Below are 25,368 nucleotides of genomic sequence, written 5' to 3'. Positions count from 1 at the left end.
ACATACAAAATCATAAGAATAATATATGCATTTGCATTTTTCTTAGCATGTATTTAGAAATTTAATAATTTAACAAGATGACAAAAAAAAATGCAAATGCTCATTTTATCCTTGTTGCACACACCCACATACAATCATCAATCATAAGGATAAATATAAGAATTTACAAATTTTTGGTAGGTCTTCAAACTTATTTTAAATTTTCAAATCAACTAATAGGTTTGATTAAGACACAAGATGGTAAGATAATCAGCTTCCCTTCCCTTCTTTAATATAACAAATTTCAATTGTACTTTTAAACACTACCATTTCCATAATATAAAGAAAAAATAAATGTTTGAAAATCTAAAATATATCATTCAAATTATAAAATAACTTCACAATCATAATAAATCTATATTCATTTGTTACATCTAAAAATTAATAATTAATATTTTCTAATAAATTTTTATTTTATTATATTATATTAATTTAATAAACCCACACAATCTTTAAAAATATATATATATTTCTATTGAAAGGAAAGGTGGGGTTAAATCTCTGTTTGGGATAAGAGAAATGAACTCAAAACAAAGCAAAGAAATAAGGGGTAAGCGGGTACCAAATTTGTGTGGATTATATGGAAGGCTTGATATACAAAAGAGGTGGGGCTATGGTTTAATAGGCCCTTAGATATTAGGTTTCAGTCATATTAGTGACTAATATAATGAGCAGCAGCTCTAGTTAACTCAAAGTTTGTGAATAGCATCCCAACAACATGTGGAAACACCATCTTCTTCTTCTTCTTCTTCCCAGGATTATCCCTGGGACTGACTTGGGTGGTATTTAAACCATCTTGACCAGAAAATATAGTTGAAGAAATTGAGGAAGCTTACAGTTGAGAGCAACCAGTAGAAGAGATCAAGGTGGTCTTCATTGAGGTTATTGTGTGAGAGCCAGCCTTGTTGATTCCTGGTCTTTGTTACAAGATTAACAATAGATACAAGAGCACTACTGAGAAAGAAGCCAAAAGAGTAGGAACAATATGTGAGAGCAGTGAGAAAGGATTGCATTCCGGCCACTGACTGGCTGTAAAAGAATTCCAACAACCCCACTGCAGTAAACATTTCAGAGAAACCAAATATTATGAACTGTGGTGCAATCCACAATATGGAAAGCTTCTGTGGTGCTACTGCTTTTCTCTTGCTTTCCACCACGGCTGCTGTCACCATTGAGAGGGTCGAAACAAACAGTCCAATGCCAATTCTCTGCAGTTGAGAAATGCCACTCTCCTTTCCAGTCATACGCCGAAGCAATGGCACAAACACCGTCACATACAAAGGCACCACCCCCACCATTATTACGTAGGGAATGGCTTGAACAGAGGCTGCTGGTACTTGGAATCCAGCAACTCTGCTCTCCATGCTGCTCGCCTGCTCAACAGAGAATGTTTGCAGCTGTGCAAGTATGCAATTCGTCACTATGGTGCACCCAAATATGGGCATCACGCGTATCACAAGCTTCAGTTGTTCTACCTCTCTACTCTCCTCTTCCACCATTGCACCCTGCTCCAAATACCTGCAAATTAGCTTAGTCACCCATCACATTGCTTAAATAACACATTCTAGGCTTTGATAGGCTTTGATTTGTTTAGGTGGCTCACCTGAAATCATATTAATAAGCGGGGTTTGATCAAATAAAGTGATTTTAGATGGGCTACATCTACCAAAGACATCATGATGCATATTTGACCAAATCACATCTCTCTTGGGAACACCACCTATCTGAAATCACACTAGCTTCTCTAGTAGAACTCATCTATAAGTATAATTTCAAGTGACCCCTAAACAAGTCAAAATGAATGAAATTGTTTCTTTTTAAGACTTTTAAAGAGCACCTGAATTGATCTGGGTAGCTAAGTGACTGTCTCTCAGGTCCTCTTCTTGATGTGTTTTCACTCAATTCTGATAACATTTTTTGATTAGATGCATGTTCCAATTTCTTCTTGTGAACAGCCACTAATATCTATACATAACAATGTACACAATAAATGTTAATTAGTATAGATATCTTAAAAACATTTATCTAAAAAAATGCTAACAAATATAGATATGAAGCTATTTTATCTATTAAAAGAGTTATTTTATTTTACCTCTAAATAAATTGTTTTTACTGCATACACATGAACACATAAATTTTAGTGTTCACATCATTTAAAATTTTATTTATGTGTTTTTTTATATTATTTAATGTGATAAATTAATATTTTTTTTCTACCAATTTATGCCCATGAACTATTCCACTATATTTAGCATAAAATAAATTCAAATTAACAACTCATTAAAAAAATTATAAATTTTTCTTTCGCTCAATATATATTTTTGTTTTGTATTTATTTATTTTGAAAATATTATATTTATAATTAAATATTAATATTTTGAAAATATTATATTTATAATTAAATATTAATATTTTGATTTTTTAATAAATCCTCCATTCCTTGAAGTAAAAAAATGTTTTCACCTCTGATTATGAATGTAGAATTCTTCATTAAGAAAATGAAAAGTAATTACAGTCCATCTGTTGTTGTTATCATTGTAGAATAGTTGTGAAGAGTGCAAAATGAAATGGGTACCTGAAGAATGTGAGTGAAAATGCTTCCTTGAGGAGGCCTGTTTAAGTAGAATGGAGTTGCAGATGTGAGAATGAGCAAGGCAAAGAGCATAAGTCCAGCAGAAACTCCGAAACCGACGTCCATACCAAAACGGGTTTGGATCCAAATCAACAAGGTCAAAGCGATGACTTCTCCCACGCAAAAGCTCAGGTACGCCATATTGAAATACTTTGCCCTCCTCCCATTTGCCTCACCCTCACATGACAACTGGTCTCCCCCATATGCAATTATGTTGGGTTTCAAACACCCACTTCCCACAGCAATCGTATAAAGTCCCACATAAAGAAGCACCGCTTCTACGCCTTTTGCTTCTTCACAAACAACACTACCTCTCACATCGCACGCTTCAGGTTTCAGACTTGGAACGTGAGCTTCTACTGCAATTACAATGTATCCCTACATCAACACTAATGTTAATACTTTTCGCAATTCATTACAATAAATTCATAATCTTGTCATTTCCGTTGAACACTAAAAAAACTTAAGACATACAATTAATTCAATGAGACCGAAGATTAAAATTGTGAGGAAGCTTCCGAGGTAGGAGTCAGAGAGAAATCCGCCTAGAATGGAGAGCAGAAAAGTTGTAGCGACGAAATTGGTGACAATGTTAGCAGATTTAGAGAGCGAGTAATGCATGTCGTTAACTAGGTAGGTAATCAGGTTGTTTCCTACTGCTGCAATTGCCGTTGTCTCCAAAGCCTGCACACCTGTCTTACCAATCAAAATTGTAAGTAATACAAATACTTTTCTACTCTTTTATAAATTGACCCATACCTAAACGCAGAAAAACTCCTGTACTAAAATATTTTAAAGCCTGTGTCTCTGTAGGAATAAAGTAAAACATGCACGGAAATCTTCAGAAAGGTACCTAGGACCAGCTCACTCTGTTGGTTTCTTCTGGATGCCACTAAACACACTAGTATTTGGATTTCAGCTAAATTAAATAGATTTAGTTGGGATCTGTTTAATTTGATTAAATCATTCATAACTTTTAACTTTTGATTTGTTTCTAGGTGGTTCATAATAGTTTTTTCATTAGGTTCATTTATCAATATGATTTCACACGAGCCACTTAAAAGCTAAGTCTAATCTTTTAATCTTTGACTCTTGTAAGATAGGGACCCCCTTTTTTTCATTTTATTCAATCAAACACTATTTTGTTAGACCCAATCTCCAACAATGCATAATAAAAATGTTTAATTGTGTTTCACCGTACTGGATTTTACAACTTTCAAAATTCAAATTTTAAATGTCAATCTTGTCATATATATATATATATATATGAACCAACCTTGTGTGCATTATGTTGATTTGTATTCTTGATTGTTGCATTTTAAAGACTTCCATTCTTTCATTTGAAAGGACATTGGATATCACCAAGTAATAAGAAAAGAATATCTAGATTCAAGGGCTTAAATGAAACTCTACTCTATATTTGTCTATTTGAGACATCATCCTAGGTTTGTTATATGTTTGCTTGTTGCATTCAAATCTTTGCTGAGAGTTATAAATTTGATTTATCTAAAGGTTTGACCTAGGAAAACATAAATCTTGTAATCCAACAAATTATTTTTATGTGTTTGTAAACACTTCTAGTCCTAAATCATTATTTAGACAAAAATTAAGGTGAGAGAGATTTAGTCTACATTTTATAAGATCAAGACATTACTCTCATGTTGATGCAAAGATCAATAAACATTAAATTTTTAAAATTTGAGACCTATTTAAGTTAATTAAAAATATAGATCATTAAAAAAATATTTTCTAGTATATGTAAGGAAATGATTGTTATTCCAATAGGAAGCCAAACAAACCACAAGGCAGAAGCAATGGTAGCTCTCCAAGGCATTCTCCTCGCAAAAAGATGGAATTGCCCCTACCTATGGATTGAGGGGGACTCTAACAACATCATTAAATGCCTCAAGGGGACCTCTAAGCCCTCATGGTCTATCAATAACAGTATAAAGGCTACTAGAGACCTCATCAACACTTTTGAGAAAAGTTTCATATCTCATATTTACCGTGAAGCTAATGGTTCTACTGATTGGGCAGCTAATGTGGCTGCCAATCAAGATGAAATGATTACTTGAAAGGGAGAACAGGGCCTCCAAGAGGATGTCAGATTAATCATTTTTAAGGATCGATACAATAGCACCCCAAAGATCATTAATAGACAAAATAATAATGAAACAGATTAATAGGAGTGCTTCGATCTTTTCTAATATTGTCGATACTAGTTTCCAGATTCTGGAAACTATCAGCAGAGCCCAGTTTCTGGAAACTATCAGCATAATCCAGATTTTGGAAACTATTAGCAGAATCCAGATTCTGGAAATTATCAGCAGAATTCAGATTCTGGAAACTATCAGCATTGGCGAAGGGAAGTCAACAGCAGATTATGTGGAGGATTTGACCAAAACTATTGCTAGAGCTGAAAATATGAGAGACTCCTTCAACCCCAGATTTGAGCAAAATGAGAAAGACCTGATTAAGAGGAAAGCTAATGCCAATGCTATGGATCAAACAATGACGGAAACTGTCAATAAAGTTAGCAAAATTGAGGAATGGCTTAAAATTATCACAGAGAAAAGCTTAAACATTCTGAAGGCCTCTGGTGGCAAACCAAAACCCTCATCAGCAATTTGGAGGAGGAGGAGGATACCCTGGAAATTGACCTTGACACTGAAGGAACAGGAGATTTTCAAGGACCCAGAACAAGAACCAGTGGAAAAAAGAAGGAGAATAAGCCAAATAAGGACTTGGATGAACTTAAAGCAGCTCTGGCCAATTATGACCAGATGATGATTAAGGCGAAGGACCTCCTGAAGGCTTTATAATTGTGTAGTGTTTTCTCTGGTTTCTTCATTTTGTTGTTTCTGTCCACTGCTGTCCTTTCTGTTTACTGGCTTTATTGCCAGTCATTGTGTTAGTTGTTCTTTCTTGGTCTGGATTCTCTTTGATGATCCTGTTTAATCTCCTTTGTTAAAGGTTTCGGGTCCTTAAAACCTGTTTTTCCTATTAATCAGAACATTTCTAACTAACTACACTACATTTGATTTGATCTCTATATATATTTAAATTTGTAGCAATTATTATTAGCCTAGTTGCATTTCCTAGAATTATTGGTGCTTATTGTATGTGTTACTTTAATTCGTCTAGATTATTCATGTAATGCAATTTATTTTATTTATATATTTTAACTTTAAATTATACTACAACTCATGTTTTGATTTTTCCTTAAGGCTTTTCAAATCTTATTTGTTAGAGATATATTATTTTCAGATTTATATAGAGTTCCATTCCCCTTTCTTATTTTCTTTGTTTTATGTTCTATTTGCATCTTAGGATTTGTGATCCATCATGGAACCTTGCTTTTTCCCACCTTACCCACCCTTGAATTTGCTCTAGGATTTTATTTTACAATCTAACCTCTTATCATTTTTTAAAATTTTGACATTTGAGAGTGTTTTCATTACTTCATATTTTATCTCTCATATCCATAGTTCTATATTCATGGAGCTACCTACTCAAATTCCAAATCTTTATTTGCAATTAAGTGCCCATATAAACCTTGATATGGATACAAAATCCAATGAAAGTGAAGTCATTTGTAATGCTCATGTTCATAAACATTTTGAGGATCATGACAACAAACAAGATTTTAATGACAATGTACATATAGCTAAGTAAAATCTTCCACTTACTAGATAATTTATTATACACACACTTATGAATATCCAATATCCTCAACAATTGGTCATCCCCTGACATCAAATATTAGCGATTGACTTGTTTGGCATCAATACTCTTCATAACATCATCTCTTTGATGCCTTCTTCTAATGTTATATCCTCTTATCCTTCCTCTTCTTGTAACTCTTTCTCCTCTAACCCTATATTTATTGCTTACATGGACATTGTCTCTCAGTTTGTCTATCACAATGTGATCCCTACCTCTACTATCTCCACCTCTACCACTGTTTCCCCCTTTCTAATAATTTATTTCTCTATATTTTCCCCTCTAATTTTGTTCCTCGCTATGTATTACCTCTTTTATAATCCTCTAAAATACTTACACCTCATGATATATTCTTTACATCATCTTCTCCTTCATCAATTTTGAATTTACCTACCATATTTATTATTCCTACCACTTCTCTTACTAGTGTCATCCCTAATCCTATGGCCACTACTCATTCTTACCAGCTTATGTATCATGTATGATTCTTCTTACAACCCATGCCAGCTTTGTTTTATATATGTGTTCCCTTCATTAACAACCATGTCATCATCTTTCATTACTCATCCTTAAAATACCTTACATTATGGCATGCACTCCTAACACTGTTATTATCCCTAATTTCACTTTGAATGCGCTATTGCAAGACGTGGCTAGCCAATAGAATCATTTATATCTCACACCACTTACTTTTAAAGTTGTTACATATTTATTGCCTTTCAAGTTTATTTCACCTTGATATGAGTTAAATATAACATTAAAAAGGTGATCCTAATGTTCATCCATAATCGTATATCGTAGAAAGTTTACTTTTTGTATATTAGGATGAGAAATTAGATAAATTATTTCTAAGAACACTATAAGATCATATTTCATAGGTCCTATACATTCTTTTGGTGATCCTCTTTCTTGAAAGATTTTTGAACCAAGAAAATCCATACTTATATAGTGTGAGATTTTATTAACTAAGACCATTATTAAGCAATTTAAATTTGTGTATACAATATTGCAAGTAATAATTTCTAAATGAAGTGTAAGTGTCAAAACTATGTAAAGCTTGTTGTAAAATGTCCTAATAGTGAAGTAGCAATGAGTTTGCATGAACTAGAATAAATTTCCTTTAAAACCTCACATTGTCCAATAGTAACGAGGGGGTCTATTATTAATATTAATTATTTTTCTTAGTATTGATTTATTAAATATGAAGGACTATATGTAATCATAAAGATTAATAAGAAGGTTATAAATTTTCTATTTATATGTATGTGTATGTGTGTCTTTAAGATTATTTTATTACAATTTTGTATTAAAGTATTTATTTGCTTGAGTTAATAGTTTAGTGCATGAGTTTCTAATGAGGGTTTTAAGGCTTTCTCATGGTTCAAGTGAGACATGACTATAAGCTAGTGTCTAATGAAACTACATTGATTTGATAATCATAAATGGAGGAAAGCTAAAAAAGGACTCAAGGTTAATATGTTGGTTCCATTAGAAAGGCTCTATGTGATTCTTTGCATTTTTAAAAAAATTCCTTCACAAATAATGCATGACAAGATTTACAAATGATTAATCATGCAAATTTGAAAGTTCATTTCAATGTAGAGATACCAATAGGTGGCAATAAGAGTTGTTTGGAAATGATCTATATAAATAATTGTAAGTGAAATTACATACGCACCTATTTGAATAGTTGTTTGGCTAACCTCACTAGTTCTATAGTATTCACCAAAGGCTCACTACTATGGTAGGATGCATGCCATAGAAATATTTTTGGAAGGTGTCAATGATTCAAATATTATACCAACATATTTCTATAGGAATCTATAAGTAAGTTTCTAACTTCTTTGCATCACAAGTTGTTTTTAAAAGATATTTTACTTTGGGTGAAAATGTTGCTAGTAGAAAAGCATGTTAAACTCTTCCAATGGAGAAATTCCCCTACCACAATAAAGGGTACATGGTTGCTATCATGGATAATTTTATAAAGAAGCACACAATGCGAAGAGGCCAACAATAGTAATAAGCATGGAAAGAATAAATAAATTATATATATCAAAGGAGAAGTGAGGCTATGTTAGCCAAGGAAATGGTAAAAGGGCCTAGGAAAATACAACTTGCATAGAGGAGGTAACACAAATGTGAAAGCATGAACAATGAAGATCGTTGCATGGATGTATTCCTATTACCCTTTTTTTTACTTTATATACTTTTGATATTTGAAAGTTTAAGCAAGTTGTAGTTATTTTGTACTCTTAAACGCTTGAAAAATACAATATATTGACACCTATTTATTTTGTAAGTCTTTAGATTCAATCAAAATGATGAGATTTTATCAAATTGATATCCTTATTTGCATATTATTTTAGTTTCTAAAATATTTTACCTTCTTTCCAACTACTTGTTTTAGTTTTCCATGCACTTCCATAGTTGTTCACATGCAAGTCGAAGTAGGGAAAAATATAATGCTGAAAAATGAACACCTTGCACTTTTTCTTTTGCTCTAGACTCATTTTCTTATTTAAACTTAGAGAAATTTGACTAGTGTACAAGTAGAATATTCTAGCATGGAGGATAACAAAAAATATGATCCTATTTGATTTCATATACACTTATCCCTTGGAAATAGTTTTGAACTTCAATCGCCCCATTCCTTTATTTAGGTTAGATCTATACTCACAAATCTAAACTCATTTAGTTCATAAGTCTAGAAATGACCATAGAACATTCAAAATTTAAATTTAAATTTTGCCTCCCACTTTCTCCCTCCAAGCAACTATTATGAGCTAGCTAAAGTGCAAAAAATATTAACTTGTATGTTAGGGTGTGATATTTAAGTACCAAGACTAATTCATTTGAAACATCATCAAAAGCTTTTATTGTTGACTTGTATAATCACGTCAAGAACATACATAAATAATAACATTACACATTATTTTCTTACATCAACATATCTATCCATCTTCCACAATTTTCCTTCTATCTTTGAGCTTTGGTTCCATACTATTGATTTCGTAGTAAGTGTTTGACTAAAGAAGAATCTCTAAACCTAGTAAACTCCTTAATGGTGTCTATAAACACCAACATTATGCAATTCAAAAGGTGCAAACATCAAGGAAAATAACATCAAGGAAAATAAGTTAAAGGAATCCAAATTAATAGAGTTTAGCTTTATATGCATATATTCAAATCTACAAGCACATTCAATTTCTCGCTTGTAGAGATCAAATTTGTAATCATGGAAGTGGCCCTTGAAGCATTACACACACACACACAGACACAAAGTGTTTGTTTGATATGACATTTCAATGCTTAATCATACTACTCAATCAATGAACAACATTTATCCTAGCATAATTTGTCAAAATTTCAGCTAAATAGTATCATTTAATTATTGAACATTCAAAGTAGTAGTGTAATCAGTCATAGGTTGTATATTTGAAATAAGTATATGTTATGTGGTTTATTATATATATTTATGTTATGTGAGTTTATATGTATGACCTCTTTAAGCTATAAGATTAACACGTGTGTAAAGATCTTTCTACGATGGGAAAATTAGATATAACAACATAATTGTCAATAATTACTACTTTTATTTTATGAAAAATTGATTATTACAACCTTATCTTCAAATTATTTGAAAAACTAGATAAAATTATAAACAATTTATTAAAATTATCATAACTCCACCCTCACAACAAAGATCTACATCAGAAGCTCCGAATCACCTCGCACAACAATATGTTAATTACAAATTCTACCTTCACAATAAGGATTGATAACAAAAAAAAACCCAAATCATCTCCCACAAATAATATGCAACTCATAAGTGTGGGCAATCAAAGGCAGTGTTTATGGAAGTCTTAAGGAGTGTAGTTAATATAAAAGTAGAAGAGGATTGAACAAAGTCTCTGATATAGAGAGAGATAGAGACACACCATTTATGAAATAGAAAAGGAGAGAGATAGAGACACACCATTTATGAAAAGAGTAGCTCGCAATCCTCCATGCTTGGCAGGGGTAGGGGCAGGGGCAGGGGCAAGGGCCGGGGCCGAGGCAGGTACCATCTTTCCTTGTCGTCAAGAATTCAATCCTCCTTCACAATAAAACAAATTCAGAGAGGGTGGAGTTATAAACTAGATGATGTGGGAGGGACGAATATCTGTACTAAATTCGGTCTGACAATAACGTCCTTTGCCAGCTGTTTGTGCTCTCCTTGTGGTGCTCATGGAATGTTCTCTCTGACATGCTTCCATCATTTTACATTCTACACCAAAGCTTTTTTCTCATCATTCGCGTTCACATCAGATTTGCTTCTTTCTTTGTTGAAATAACACAACAATGTCCAAAGCCTGTAAGTGATGGGATTGGTTTCCGTATCCCATTATTCTTTTCTTTCCAATATATCAAGTACTCATATTATTTCATCATTTCCAGGCCAAACCAAATTGTGGAGGGCAAGTATCTCCTTTACTTTTGAGTATGGTTCCTCGTCTTCTACATCTTTACACTTGTAAGGCTCATGTTATTCTTAGTTACCCTTTTAGCCTTTGATGGATTGATTTAACATTAATAATGAATAGAGATAGAGAACAATAAACAAATGCACAATTAAATATCATTGGGGAGATTTCAAATGTATTGAGTTTAATTAATTTTGATAGCATAAGATAGAATGTATGGAGATATAGAGATCAAGGTGACATCTTGTAATATGTATAAAAATACCAATCCAAAAATAATAAAAAACAAATGAAAGGTAAACAACAAAGCATGATGTGATTACGTAAAGAAAAATAAAATTAAAGGAAGAGATATCCTAAGACACATGTTTAGACACAACATAGTATAATGGATTATGGTGGTTTCAATAGAGTAAGTAGGTGGGATGACACACTAAAAGATACAAAGATGCAAATAAATATAACAAAAATGACACAAAAATTATAAGACAAAGGATGCACAAATATGAACAAGGTAAAATAGGAGAGGACCTAAACATGACACTAATAAGGAATTGCCTCTCAAGTTGTATTGTAATGATAACAAAATTAGTAGTTGATCGGTCCAATCCATGGCATGTTAGAGAATTGCATTATGGATATTGGTCTAGGTTGCAATGTGCTTGCATGAAGCTAAATTTTCCCAGGAGTAATATCATAGGAGGATCTAATTTTATACTGTAAAAGTATGCTAGAAGGAATGTTCCAAGAGTTTTTCTTGAAGAAAAGATCATTTTGTTTTTGATAAAGATAAATGGGTTTTACATGGACCTGAAACCAAAAGTTGTACAACAGCCGACCATCAGCCAATCAGACATGAAACAACATCAAAATAGGGGAGCAATCCCGAGTAGTCACGAAAACAAAGGAAACACAGACAAACAAGACAAAACAAAAGAAAAAGCCCTCAGTTAAGAGAGAGCACCAAATCCTTGTTCTTTTGGATGGAAATCCTTTTGATTTCCTCCAGCTCCTCCATAATGAATCTGGAGGTACCCTCCATAAGAAAAGATCATTTTGTTACCCCCAACTTGTAGTTACAATAAAAATGGGAGAGTGGTGATGGAAAATGATGGATGGGTGGATGAGATGGATAAAATAAGATTTCTAGATGATGTCCCTAGGTATAGAGAGTGCTTGAATATAATAGATCCCTAGTTATTCACACATGACATTGTAAGAAAATTTTAATCATGGTCGATGAATCATAGCCAAGGTGCCATAGAAATATATTCCACCTGAGAATGAATTTTCTCTTAAATATGTTATTATTATTATTTATCATGTCCATAAGTTCTTGATATGCACAATGTTGAACAATTTTTCCAATTCCAAGTCATCCGGTGTAACCAACATTTACACTCCCCATATATTTTTTTTCTTAATCACATAGGGACCCGATCAATTAGGTTCAAACTTTTTTTTATCTCTCTTTCCTAATTGGACTTGTTCTAATTGTCTTTAAGGACAAGATAAAGTCTAGAATTCTCTAGCTTTGATACATTGATTATAGCTATAATAAAGATGATTTTGATACACTTTAAGATGGTTGAGTGTATTAGGCACTTATTCATTTACAAGCTATAATTCATGTGGATGTGCAACTTGGCATTTTTCATCATAAATCAAATTTAATAAATATATATGTAATGAAGGTAGGTTGACCTCAATCATGTAATTGTTTTTATTTAAGGATATAAAAAATGATGTGACTCTTGTAGGAGTGTTAATGCTAACTTACAATAGGCCCATAAGGTGAGATGAATTTCTAGATGTTCTATTCATGACTAGTGTCTTTAATAATCTTTTTGAGAATTTTGATAAGGGCTTTGTTAGATTCCTTGATTTGGTTATTACCTTGGGGGTAGTATATAGAAGACCTAGTGTTAAGGGTTACAATGTGCCCCTAATTATCACTAAACTAGTGATCCTTCTTTTCTAGTCACATTGGAATCCTGTTGTTCACTTATGACTAGTTATTATAATATTTTTAAAGCTTTTGATCTCTTACTTTTATGTCATCACAAGTTACTTTTTTATTTCTCCCTTGTCACAATTTCACTTTGGCTTGCAAAATGGAATTCTAGTTTCTTAGCCACTTTATCTATTTCACACTTTTTCTTCATGATCATGTCATAATCTTTATTTATTTAATTTTCTACATGGTGTTGTGAAATGTATTGCAATGGTTTCTTTATCACACTTTGCCATTGTTGAAAAAATTAAGGTTTGTACATTATACAATAAATGCACCTTAAAGGATTAGAATTAGATTTAATTAATAATTAGTTGGAAGTTAGTTTTTAGTTTTTGTAGGATAGTTTAAGGGTTTTGTTGGAAGTTATTAATCAGTACTCAATCAAATTATTATCATTTTTTATTTTTATTTTTAAATGTAACTTTTTTTTTATTTTTTATTATGATATAAGAGCTCATGTAAGCAATGAATCCATCCCTTCTTATAAGTGGTGAATCCTTTGCGAGGGATAAATCTAAAAAAGATAAGGAGATCATGTTAGCAGCAATCGAGAAGGAAGACTGAGAGGGGGGGTGAATCAGTCTTCACTGGATCTCAAAATTAAACTTCAAGACATAAACTGATAAACTATAGCAATAAACAGATAAGCAAATTAACAACACAACACACAACACCAAGATTTTTGGCGTGGAAACCCTAGTTAAGGGAAAAACCATGGTGGGAACCTACCCATAGTAAGATGATACTTTGCAGTATTATGTGAAAATATTACAATGGGGAATGCACATGCATTGAGGCACACTTCCTAGAGCTCAATGCTCAAAAGATATTTGCCCGAAAGGCTACAACCCTCAGGGAAGTCTCACTGACTTACAATATGATTCAGACTACAATCCAAAAGAAATGAATTGCAATGATAGCATCTACAAATGCCTGATGACAGTTTCGGTTAAGCACAATTTTCTTCTCTACAACACCAATCTCACCTCAACACTTCATTGAATGATAAATATCTTGTTCACACATTCACCTTTCTCTGATAATGCAGACACAATATTGACACCAAAACTAAGTGAATAACTCACCTATATATACAATTCATCAACCTTGATAACAAGGTCGACTAAACCCTCAACCCTCAACTCACAATTACAAAGATTACATTACATGATACAAAGATTGATCACCAGACCAGTATAATGATTTACATTACATAGCATGGACCTAATTCAAATTCCCAAATGATCTCATCCACCACAAATCATGTCAAGATCAACTGTAACACACTACACCATCACAAATACCGCATAACACAAAAATCATCACTGGTTGACAAAAACCACCAAAAACTTGCACAACAATCAATGCGGATCACCAAAAAAAGTAGAACACGACTAGGAAACATCATCAAGTACATTAGAATCATCACCAACAATTGCACCAACACCACTTATCAAATCTTCATCGATCAACATCAGAAAGCTCAAGAACATAGCCAATCAACAACTGTCACGAAGAAAGATAACTTGTGGGGCATAAAATTATGAACCATCTAAAATAAAGATACACAAGATCATCCCAAACAATATCCCAAAACCTCGGCACAAGATCTGATCATATCGAAATATATCGGAGAAAATACCGGATTCTGCAAAACAGTGATCAGCATAACCAGGTTACAAAACCGGATCAGAAGATCTCCCCAAACTCACTGGAATAAACCACAAGAATATATTGACATCAATGACAACAACATATCCTAGCAACAACGGTGAACAACCTTATCCAACAAATCCAACAATCTTCCCCTTTGGCATTGATGGCAACATATGAATGTGAAAAACAATCAATGCAAAGAAAGAAGATATCACCAACAAACTCCTCCTAAGATCAAGATAGATAATGCATTTTTTCTCATGATCACTTTCCCCCTTCGACAGAAATGCCAAAGATCTCCAAAATAGAAAACATGAATCTCTCTCCCCCTGGGACACACAACTAAATCAATAGACTAATCTAGCAGAGGAGCAACACCAACACACCAATCCAGATAAAAGAATAAGGCTCTAAAATTCACCGGATCGATGCAACTTAATGCATCTAGCTCTCACCAGGAAGGGTGGATACCCCTAACTTGTCTCTCAAGTAAATAAATGTATCTACAGGCCAAGGCTTAGTGAAAATATCAGCAATTTATTCCTTTGTGGATACATATTCCAGCTTCACCTTCTTTTCATTGACTTGCTCTCTTAAATAATTATATTTGATTGTTATATGCTTATTATTTGAACGTTGCACCCAATTCTTTGACATGTTTATAGCACTGGAATTATCACAGTTAATGACAAAAGGCTCATCATGAATAACTATGATATCTTTCAACATTTGCTTCATCCAAACTATCTTAGTGCAATTACTAGCAGCAACAATGTACTCAACTTCAGTAGTAGATGAGGATACCGAATCTTGTTTCTTACTTGCCCAAGAAACTAACTTCTTTCCCAAAAAGAATTCTCCACCGATGGTACTCTTTCGATCATCAACATCACCAGCCCAATCTGCATCGATGTTAGCACACAACATGAAATCATCATTCTTTGGATACCATAAACCATAATCCACAGTCCCCTTTAGATGTCTGAATATCCTCTTAATAATAGTGACATGACTCTCCTTTGGATCAGCTTGATATCTAGCAGCCATACACACAACATGCATAATGTCAGGTCTAGTCTAAGTAAGATTTAGTAGCCGACCAACCATAGATTTGTACAAACTCTGATTACCTTTCAAAGATTCATCATTTTTGGACAATTTACAACCAGTCACCATAGGAGTTCCAACTGGTTTGGAATCATCTAGTCCAAACTTCTTCAACAAATCCTTCACATACTTGGTTTGAGATATAAAGATGTCTTTTCTTGTATGTGTAATCTATAAACCTAAGAAAAAATTCATCTCACCAATCATAGACATCTCAAATTATTTATGCATATCACCAACAAACTTCATACTCATATCATCATCACCACCAAAGATAATATCATCAACAAAGACTTCAACAATTAGAATGTTATCTTTTTCAATCTTAAAGTATAGATTATTGTCAGCAACACCTTTAGTGAATCCCAATTTCAACAAGTATTTGTCTAATCTAGTATACCAGGCTTTAGGAGCTTGTTTCAATCCATAAAGTGCTTTCTTCAACTTACATACCATTTCTCCAACATCCGACAGTGAAAATCCATCAGGTTGCTCAATGTAAACCTCTTCCTCTAGATCACCATTCAAAAATGTAGATTTGACATCCATCTGATATACCTTAAAATCTTTATAAGCAACATAAGCAAGTAACAGTCTGACAACTTCAATTCTGGCAACCAGAGCAAAAGTTTCTTCATAATCAATTCCTTCTTACTATGAATATCCTTTGTAGACCAGTTTATCTTTAATTCTGACTACTTCACCGACTTCAGTCAATTTGTTCCTAGAAACCCATTTAGTACCAATAAAAATTTTATCCTTAGGTCTAGGCACAAGTTCCCAAGTGTTATCATTTTCAATCTGATCTAACTCTTCTTCTATGGCTCTTATCTAGTTATCATCTTTACAAGATTCAACAACATCTTTAGGTTCAATTTTAGAAATCAAACATACTTTTTCTGCAACTAACCTTCTTCTAGTCATCACACCTTTATTCTTATCACCAATAATATGATTCTCAGAATGATTCAATTTAACATACCTTGGAGTCTTTTGTTTGTCCTGGTCCTTAGGTTCATACACATCATCACTAGCAACAACAACATTCAGGTTAATAGTCTCTACCAGATTAATCTTCTTAGGCTCTTCAGGCTGAATAGACGCTAAGACAACATGTTGACCATCATTATATGCTCTAATCTCCTTTCCTAGGTTCTCATCCACCTTCACATTTGCACTCTCAACTATCTTTCGTAGTCTCTTATTATAGCACCGGTAGGCTTTTCTCTTTTTAGAATATCCCAAAAAGATACCTTCATCACTTCTAGCATCAAAATTTCCAATATCCTCATCTCTCTTGATATAACATTTGCTACCAAAAACTTTGAAATATTTTACAGTAGGAGCATGACCGAACCAAAGCTCATAAGAGGTCTTACTGATATCACCTTTGATATGAACTCTGTTGAGTGTATATACTACAGTGCTAATAGCTTCTCTCTAGTAGATCTTCAAAACATTTCCTTCAATCAACATAGTTCTTCCAGTAACCAAAATAGTATGATTCTTCCTCTCAACAACTCAATTCTGTTGTGGAGTTCTAGGAGCAAATAACTGTCTTCTAATTCCATGCATCTCATAGAATGAATTGAACTCACTAGAACAAAATTCTCCACCTCTATCAGATCTTAGACACTTCAGCTTCAATCCAGACTCAGTTTCAACTTTAGCTTTGAATATCTTAAATTTCTCAAATGCTTCTGATTTTTCCTTCAAAAAGACAACCCACATCATTATGGAATAATCATCAATTAGCAACATAAAGTATCTATCACCCTGCACACTTCTAACATTTGTAGGTCCACACAGGTCAGTATGCACAAGATCCAACAATTCATTAGATGTATATCATTTATTCTTGAAAGAAATCCTTGTTTTCTTACCCAACTGACATTCCTTACACATTGGATTAATAGGTTTAACAATCTTAGGAAGATCTCTAACAACTTGTGTAGAACTGATCTTAATCAATGAATCAAAGTTTACATGACACATTCTTCTATGCCACAACCAACTCTCATCTATCTTAGCAATCAAACAAATTTTCTCATCAGCATTCAAATGAAAAATGCTACCTTCAGTCTTAGTTCTGGATGCAATATCTATACCAAAGGTATTCAAGATCTTGCATTTACAATCCTTGAATTGTAGATCATAACCCTTGTCAACCATCTGTCCAAGACTCAAAACATTATGCTTCAAACCTTCAACATACAGGACATCATCAGTGTTATGCTTATGATAAAAAGAAATAGAACCTCTCCCACGGATTACACAGGCTTTGTCATCTCCAAATCTAACTATTCCACCATCATACCTTTCCATGCTTACACATTTTCTTTTATCACTGATCATATGATGCGAGCAACCACTGTCAATCACCCATTCACCCTTTTCTTCTACCTTAGCAGCCACATGTTTCTCCTCAACAGAACATCTAGTGGAATCAATAGGTACAGGTATATCTTCTTTAATGACAATAAACACAACTTCATCTCCTTCTAAATCATCATCTGTAACACCTTCATCTGCAACATAATAAAAATTCTTCTGGTTCCTAAACTTCCAGTTAGACTTGTAAGGCTTATCATACTTCTCATGCTTCTCATATCTATCATTCATATCATGCTTATCAAACTTTTCATGTCTATCATACTTACCCATTCTCTTCGGGCATCTAGAAGCAAAATGTCCTATCTTATTACAAGAAAAACATTTCAAGGGAAACTTTCCATCATACTTACCAACACCTTTAGGTAATCTTCGAGAAATCAATGCTTCAAGCTCATCAAGCTCTCTTTCTTGCTCTACTATTTCTCTTCTTTCTCTTTCATATCTGGATATTTTGCACTCATTAGGATCAAATTTCTTCTTACCGGATACATATGTTGATGCTCTAAATGCAGTCTCAGACTTTCCATGTGATTCTCCAAATTCACTCACCTCAAATGCAGCAAGTTTTCCAACCAACATATCTCTTGTTACTGTAGTCACACTCCTGATCTCATCGATAGAAGCAACCTTATATTTATAAGCAGGAGGCAAAGATCACAACACCTTAACAACAATCTCATCTTCCTTAATCTTTCCACGGGCACACTTGATACCAAGGACAAATTCATTCACCTTAGCCATGTATGAATGTATGTTCTCATCATCTCCCATCTTTAATGTCTCACTTTCCTTTCAAGATCTAGCAACTTTCACTTGGCTGTCACCTTCATACAGGATCTCAAGCTTCTCCCAGATCTCATGTGCGGTTTGAAGTTTCATAACATTTGTCATTTCAGAATCAGTTAGGGAACTAAGCAATGCTTCCTTCACTCTGATGTTATATTCTACTTCCTTAACCTCATCAGGAGTTGATGGTCCATTATGAGGAACAACATAGACATTCTTAGTGATCTTCTAGTAATCCTCTCCAAGACATTTCAAGTGCACCTCTGTTTGTCTCTTCCATACAGTATAGTTACTTCCATCAAACCTCAGACTATTCTTGAAAATAATACCTTGAGCTACCAACACCACTTATCAAATCTTCATCTATCAAATTAGAAAGCTTAAGAGCACAACCAATCAACAATTGTCATGAAGAAAGATAAATTGCGGGGTACCAAATCATGAACCATCTAAAATGAAGATACACAAGATCATCCCAAACAATATCCCAAAACCTCAACACAATATCTAATCACACTGAAATATACCGGAGGAAATATCAGATTCTGCAAAACAGTGATCAGCATAACCAGACTACAAAACCGGATCAGAAGATCTCCCCAAACTCACTAGAATAAAAACATAGGAATATGTTGACATCAATGACAACAACATATCCTAGCAGCAGCAGTGTACAACCTTATCCAACAACTCCAACAGGTCAAAATCTCATCTTAGAGATAGCAGCCAATGTGAAAATTGTTGGTAGTGGGCCAACATCCCTTGCGGGGATTCGCGACATGGTTTAACAACCTCCTATGGATTATATAAGTCTAGTGGTTGTATCGGGCATTGACAGGTCGATCTTTTGGTATAATGACAACCCTAGCTTGTAACAAGTGGTATCAGAGCTTGGTCACAAGTTCGAATCACGCAGGCCACTACGAGTGACGCTGGGAGGGGGATTGTTGGCAGTGGGCCAGCTTCCCTCATGGGGATTCGTGACATGGTTTAACAGCCTCCTGTGGATTATATGTCTAGTGGTTGTATCGAGCATTGATAGGTCGATCTTTTGGTGCAACAACAACCCTAGCTTGTAACAAGAATAAGCTTTTTTCTATACAAAAGGTGTGTCCAAAGAATTGTTTTTTTGCATGGAGGATGTTTCGCATGAAATTTGGTAGGCATAGAATACCAAATGTACAATACAATGATAAGTAAGTCGCTATTAAAACAATTTTAACATAAGTGTAATCTATTAACATGAAAAAATGGATTTAGAGTGTGAAAAATAAACACTAGAAACAACAAAAATGTGTAGAGTGAAGGATCAAAGTTTTTACAAAGAAGAAAGGGTGCAAAACTCTAATGAGATAGAGGAATTTTTTATTTGAAAAATTTGTTGATATGCAAAGCCCTTTTTGAAGCCATAGGAATACAATAATGGGTTTGTTTAGGACATTAAAAATTTCTTGGTTGCAGTTTAATATTGAGAGACAAAATTTTAAGGAGAAATAAGTAGGACATTTTACATATTTTGGAATGAAATTTTGATATTTTGAATTAATAAATCATATGTTCTTGCTAATTTTGAGGGGTGTGACTTTCATACATGGAAAATTAAAGTGCAATCAATTTTAATAGAAAATATTTGTGAGAAATTATCATTGGAAATATTATAAAAGCACAAGATTTATATGAAGCAATAATATGGGTAACAAATAACCACAAAGCAATGGCATTGATTGGTCTTGGGTTGTTTAATGCATATTTTCACCTTATTGATCTTACAAATACTTCAAAGAAAATATGGGTTGGTCTTAATTCTATATTTGACTCACAAGCTTCATGTGCAAAGATGTCAATAAAACAATTTTATTTTGGATTCAAGATGAAAGAGTGTGAAAGTATTGTTCAACATATATTACATTATAATATCTTCTTAATCCATGTTGACATAAATTCTACACTTGGTGATGATGATGATGAAGTTTTTATATTGAGTAGTATGCCTCTAAACTTTGACAATATGTATTTAAATTAAGAAAAATCAATCCAAGCTTAGAGACTATGATTTATTATTTGATTGAATAAGATAATAGAATTGCTAAAAATCACATTTAATTATTGAACGAATTGCTTTGTTTGTAAAGAATGCTGAAAATTCAACAAAAAATACAAGTTTTAAATGTTACTATTGTAATCAAAGAGGACATATATTGTACATAGTGAATTGTGTTCACTTATTAATAATAAGTTGAAGACTAATAATGATTTGATTAATACTAAAAATGAGATAGAAAGGTGTGGTTTTGCAATACATAATAAAAATTCTTCTCACAATGACAATGAAAAGGAATTTTGAAAAAAAATTAAGTAGGTCTCACTAGAGGTTAGAGGCATTAGAGATGAGAGTACTTTTATCATCTCAAGCTAGCTTCTCACTCAAAGATGACACATTGAATGTGAGGTATTTATTTTCATCTTGAGTCCCTTCATGGAGCAAGGGGGTATGGTAGTTATTTTTGTTTTGCAATTAACTAAGGCTTTTTTAATTTGCAGACTTGTTGAGTGGTACATATGCATAATTGGGTTTTACTAGATACATATTTTTGTAGGTTGTGTTAATGTGCATAATTGAGTGAGTCTCGATTCACAATCGTTTGGTATTTTTCTTTTGAATGATGGAGTTTTACATGATTCAAAAATATTGTTGGATAATTAGAACATTTGCCTAGACATGAGCAATTTGGGATTTTCTAATAAGGTTTGATGGTTAGCTAGGGCATTTGTCTAGACATGAGCAGTATGGGGTGTTCTATGGAGACTTGGTGAATGGTGCTTCTATAGATTTTTAATTAGGCTACTACAACCAATCCAATGTTGCAATATTTTGTTCTTTATTTTTTATTTTTTTACGTGAACCTAAAGAAGTGGTGTTGCAAAAAATAAGGTTTGAATTTTATAATAAAATCTCTTTAATGACTTAGATTCAATTAATAATTAGTTGGAAGTTAGTTTCTTAGCTTCTATAGGGTAGCTTAGGGAGCTTTTGGGAAGTTACAAGAATGTGATGCTTTATAAGTATTCAAACAATTCATTATAAAATTAACCAAAACTCAATAATATTATTATAATTTTATATTTATTTTTCCAGAGATGTAATTGATCTTTATTTTTCCATTAGTCATTGTAATTGCAATACTTTGTTGTGTACATTTTACCTATGATCCTTTAACCATTGTCTATAATTTCCTTTAGTTTTGTTAATTGATCACAATCGAAGCTTTGTCACATTTTGTCATGCTTTAGTATATGACACTTTGTTAGTACATCACAATGTTATTGTGAGGATCCGGTTATTACTAAGAGGGGGGGTGAATCCATGATAACAATAAACTAAATCTTTCACCAATATGAAAACACTTCTCAAAAATAGTTCATAACCAGTACCCATACCTAGTCAATCAATCACTTAAAGAAGATTTACCAAACTACTCATTCATGTGTTCATCAACATGTATGCAATGTAAAGATATCAAATCCACACATAAACAAATCAACCACCATATGAACACAAATATTTTTCACGTGAAAACCCAAATGGGAAAAACCATGGTGAGAATTGGCACCCACAAAATATTTGCACTCTTTCGGAATGCGCCCTGTTAAAGGCCTAGCCTAGTTAGGAGCTTTACAATAATACCCGGTTAAGAGCAGACCCTGTTAGGAGTCACTCGATGAAGGGATTTTATCCTCGACTCTATTAGGATCTCTACCCTGTTAGGAGTAACCTTGCTAAAGGATTTAAACCCAAATTAATGAGCCACCCGGTTAAGGGATTTTAATACTTGATGCAACTGTTAGGAAAAAATAGGTAAATGATCTTATCAATGCACTCTCTTCTCGCTAGTATAAATCCATTTTAGCTCCAATCTGCTTCACACATGCAGACATCTCAATCTGGTTCAACACACTCTCCTTCTCTAATCACCAACACAAAATCTCTACTCAAACTTGACCTAAATATACTTTTCAACTAGGCCGGTTACATAACCCTAGCAACATTCAAAATACATTGAATTTACATCATAGATCATATCAAGTCATTACAAATCATTACAGATCATTACAACAAATTTTAAGACAATTATAATCGTTGAATGATCATAACACATCAGTCATCACCGCACATCGATCTGATAAGTTGTCAAACCCTTATCACATTCTGCTAAGCACTTCATTGTTTCCCAAGAAATCTAATCCTTTTACGTGCTTAAATAAAATCTTATCAACACACATGGTTTCTAACATGTCACCACTAAGTATTGAACATGATAAGATCCATTGCCAAACCATAAAACATCACTAGTCAAAGATCTTGTTATCGGTTCTCAAACCCTGCACTGAATATAAAATAGTCAATTATAAACATGACTTTTGGTTCTCCAAACATGATGTGGTACCTATCATAGACTCATTATAATGTCATAAGTATACATTCCAAACCGCAACACTTAACTCAACACAGATCTCTACCGCAATCATCTCCTTCACCGTTCGTGATTACCGGTTGACTACAACTTAGAAAACATTCCATTACCAGTTATTCTTAGATAACTTAGATAAATTAGATGATATACCAAACATAAACAAACATGGTTTCCATCAATGACAACACAAATAATTGATCATAGAGCATCATATCACAAATATATCATCACCAATAGTCCATCAATATATCATCACCAATAGTCCTTCAATATATCATCAACATCCCTTACCAATAGACCATCATCTCCATCATTTATGCCAATATGCCAACAATCTACCCCTTTGGCATTGATGGCAACACTAAAAGAATGCAACACCAAAACAATTAACTGATGAAAAATACTGGGAACTCATCATGCCATAATAGATTGATATGTGCTTTACTTGATCTTCTCCTCCTTTGCATTACTTCTCCCTATCATTGTTCTTCTCCCCCTTTGACAACAATGCCAAAGGTGAAAAGGCATCTTCTATCTTCATATATGTTGCTTCATCTCTGCTTCTCCCCCTAAGGAGTAGCCCACTTCTAATCAATCCATAGTGAAAGATATTCAATTTATCCACTGGATTGATGCTTCCACATCTTATTAGTTGACCTTAGGTAGGGTTATAACCCCTAACTTACCTCTAATATATTCAAAGGTAGCCTTAGGTAATGGCTTAGTAAATATATTTGCCAACTGCTCCTTACTTGACACGTGCTCCAATCTCACTTTATTTTTGTGGACTCTTTCTCTCAGAAAGTGATACTTTAATTCAATATGTTTAGTCCTAGCATGCAGTATCAGATTCTTTGAAATGTTTATAGCACTAGTGTTATCACAATGTATGATCACCAGTTCTGTCATATCCTGCTTCAATCCTTCCAAGACATGTCTCATCCATATAGCTTATGTACAATTCATGGATGCAACTACATACTCCGCTTCTGCTGTAGAGTGAGAAATACAAGTATGTTTCTTACTGGTCCAAGATACTAGTCTTCCTCCTAGAAAGAATGCACCACCAGTTGTGCTCTTCCGGTCATCCACATTTCATGCCCAATCAGCATCAGTGAATACCTGCAATGAAAAATTTCCTCTGTATGGATACCATAATCCATAGTCAACTATCCCTCTAAGAGATCTGAATATTCTCTTCACTGTTGTCATATGTGTCTCCTTAGGGCTCTTCTGAAATCTTGCTACTAGACCAATTGCATGGGCAATATCTAATCTACTATGAACAACATAATGCAATTTTCCAATCATAGATTTGTATTCCTTCTCATCCACTAAGGGTGAATCATCTTCTTTTGACAATATGCAACATGTAACCATAGGTGCTCCAACCAGTTTATAGTCTTCCATTCTAAAAGTCTTTAACACGTCCTTCACATATTTAGACCGACTAATATAGATACCACCTTTCATCTAATGTACCTGCAAACAAATGAAAAATTTGATCTCACCTATTAGAGACATCTCAAACTCTTCCTTCATCTCATTTGCAAAAGTCATACTCATATCATCATTTCCTCCAAATATGATGTCATCAACAAATACTTCTGCAATCAACATCTTATCTCCTCCAGTCTTCAAATAAGTATTATTGTCCTCATTGGATCTTTGAAATCCTATCTTTATTAGATGTGCATGAAGTATTTCAAACCATGCCCTTGGTTCTTCCTTTAATCTATATAATGCTTTAGGCAGTTTGCATACCATATCCTTATCTTTAGTCAATGCAAACCCATCCAATTGTTCAATATACATCTCTTCTTCAAGAATACCATTCAGAAATGCTGACTTTACATCCATTTGGTAAACTTTAAAAACTTTAAAGGCTACAAATGCAAGTAGCATTCTAACTCCTTCAAGCCTAGAAATTGGTGCATAGGTCTTGTTGGTGCCCAAAACTATAGATTGGAAAACCAAAAGACTTGCCAAAACCTCAAGTAGTCCAATCAGCCTTGGCCAACGAATAGGGACAATCAAGGACTAGATCCCTCTATACTTTAGGCTCCACTAAACCTAGGT

The 25,368-nt window shown here is 33.6% G+C and overlaps 1 protein-coding gene across 1 annotated transcript; it reads right to left on the bottom strand.

Moving 5' to 3' along the window:
• Positions 1-590: 590 nt before the first annotated feature.
• Positions 591-10,477, bottom strand: LOC131060221 (protein NRT1/ PTR FAMILY 4.4). The gene is made up of 5 exons (XM_059217925.1): positions 10,371-10,477; positions 3,146-3,363; positions 2,615-3,049; positions 1,877-2,004; positions 591-1,557 (listed from the first exon to the last, which is right to left on the bottom strand). The coding sequence occupies exons 1-5, from the start codon at positions 10,459-10,461 to the stop codon at positions 798-800; spliced, it is 1,632 nt and encodes a 543-aa protein (XP_059073908.1). The 5' UTR covers positions 10,462-10,477; the 3' UTR covers positions 591-797.
• Between the last annotated feature and the right edge of the window lie 14,891 nt (positions 10,478-25,368).

The sequence above is a fragment of the Cryptomeria japonica genome, chromosome 3, assembly GCF_030272615.1.
Source record: "Cryptomeria japonica chromosome 3, Sugi_1.0, whole genome shotgun sequence".
NCBI classification, from domain to species: Eukaryota; Viridiplantae; Streptophyta; class Pinopsida; order Cupressales; family Cupressaceae; genus Cryptomeria; species Cryptomeria japonica.
Note: the sequence above shows the minus strand (reverse complement) of the source record. Positions and strands in the feature narration are given on the sequence as shown.

What these genes read in the sequence shown, in the direction of transcription:
- LOC131060221 (XM_059217925.1), bottom strand. Translation starts at nt 10,461, where the DNA reads ATGGTACCTGCCTCGGCCCCGGCCCTTGCCCCTGCCCCTGCCCCTACC. An exon ending in AGCTACTCTTTTCATAAATG is followed by an intron (nt 3,364 to 10,370) that starts GTGTGTCTCTAT and finishes TTGGTAAGACAG; the next exon opens with GTGTGCAGGCTTTGGAGACA. An exon ending in TTTTCACTCACATTCTTCAG is followed by an intron (nt 2,005 to 2,614) that starts GTACCCATTTCA and finishes TGTTATGTATAG; the next exon opens with ATATTAGTGGCTGTTCACAA.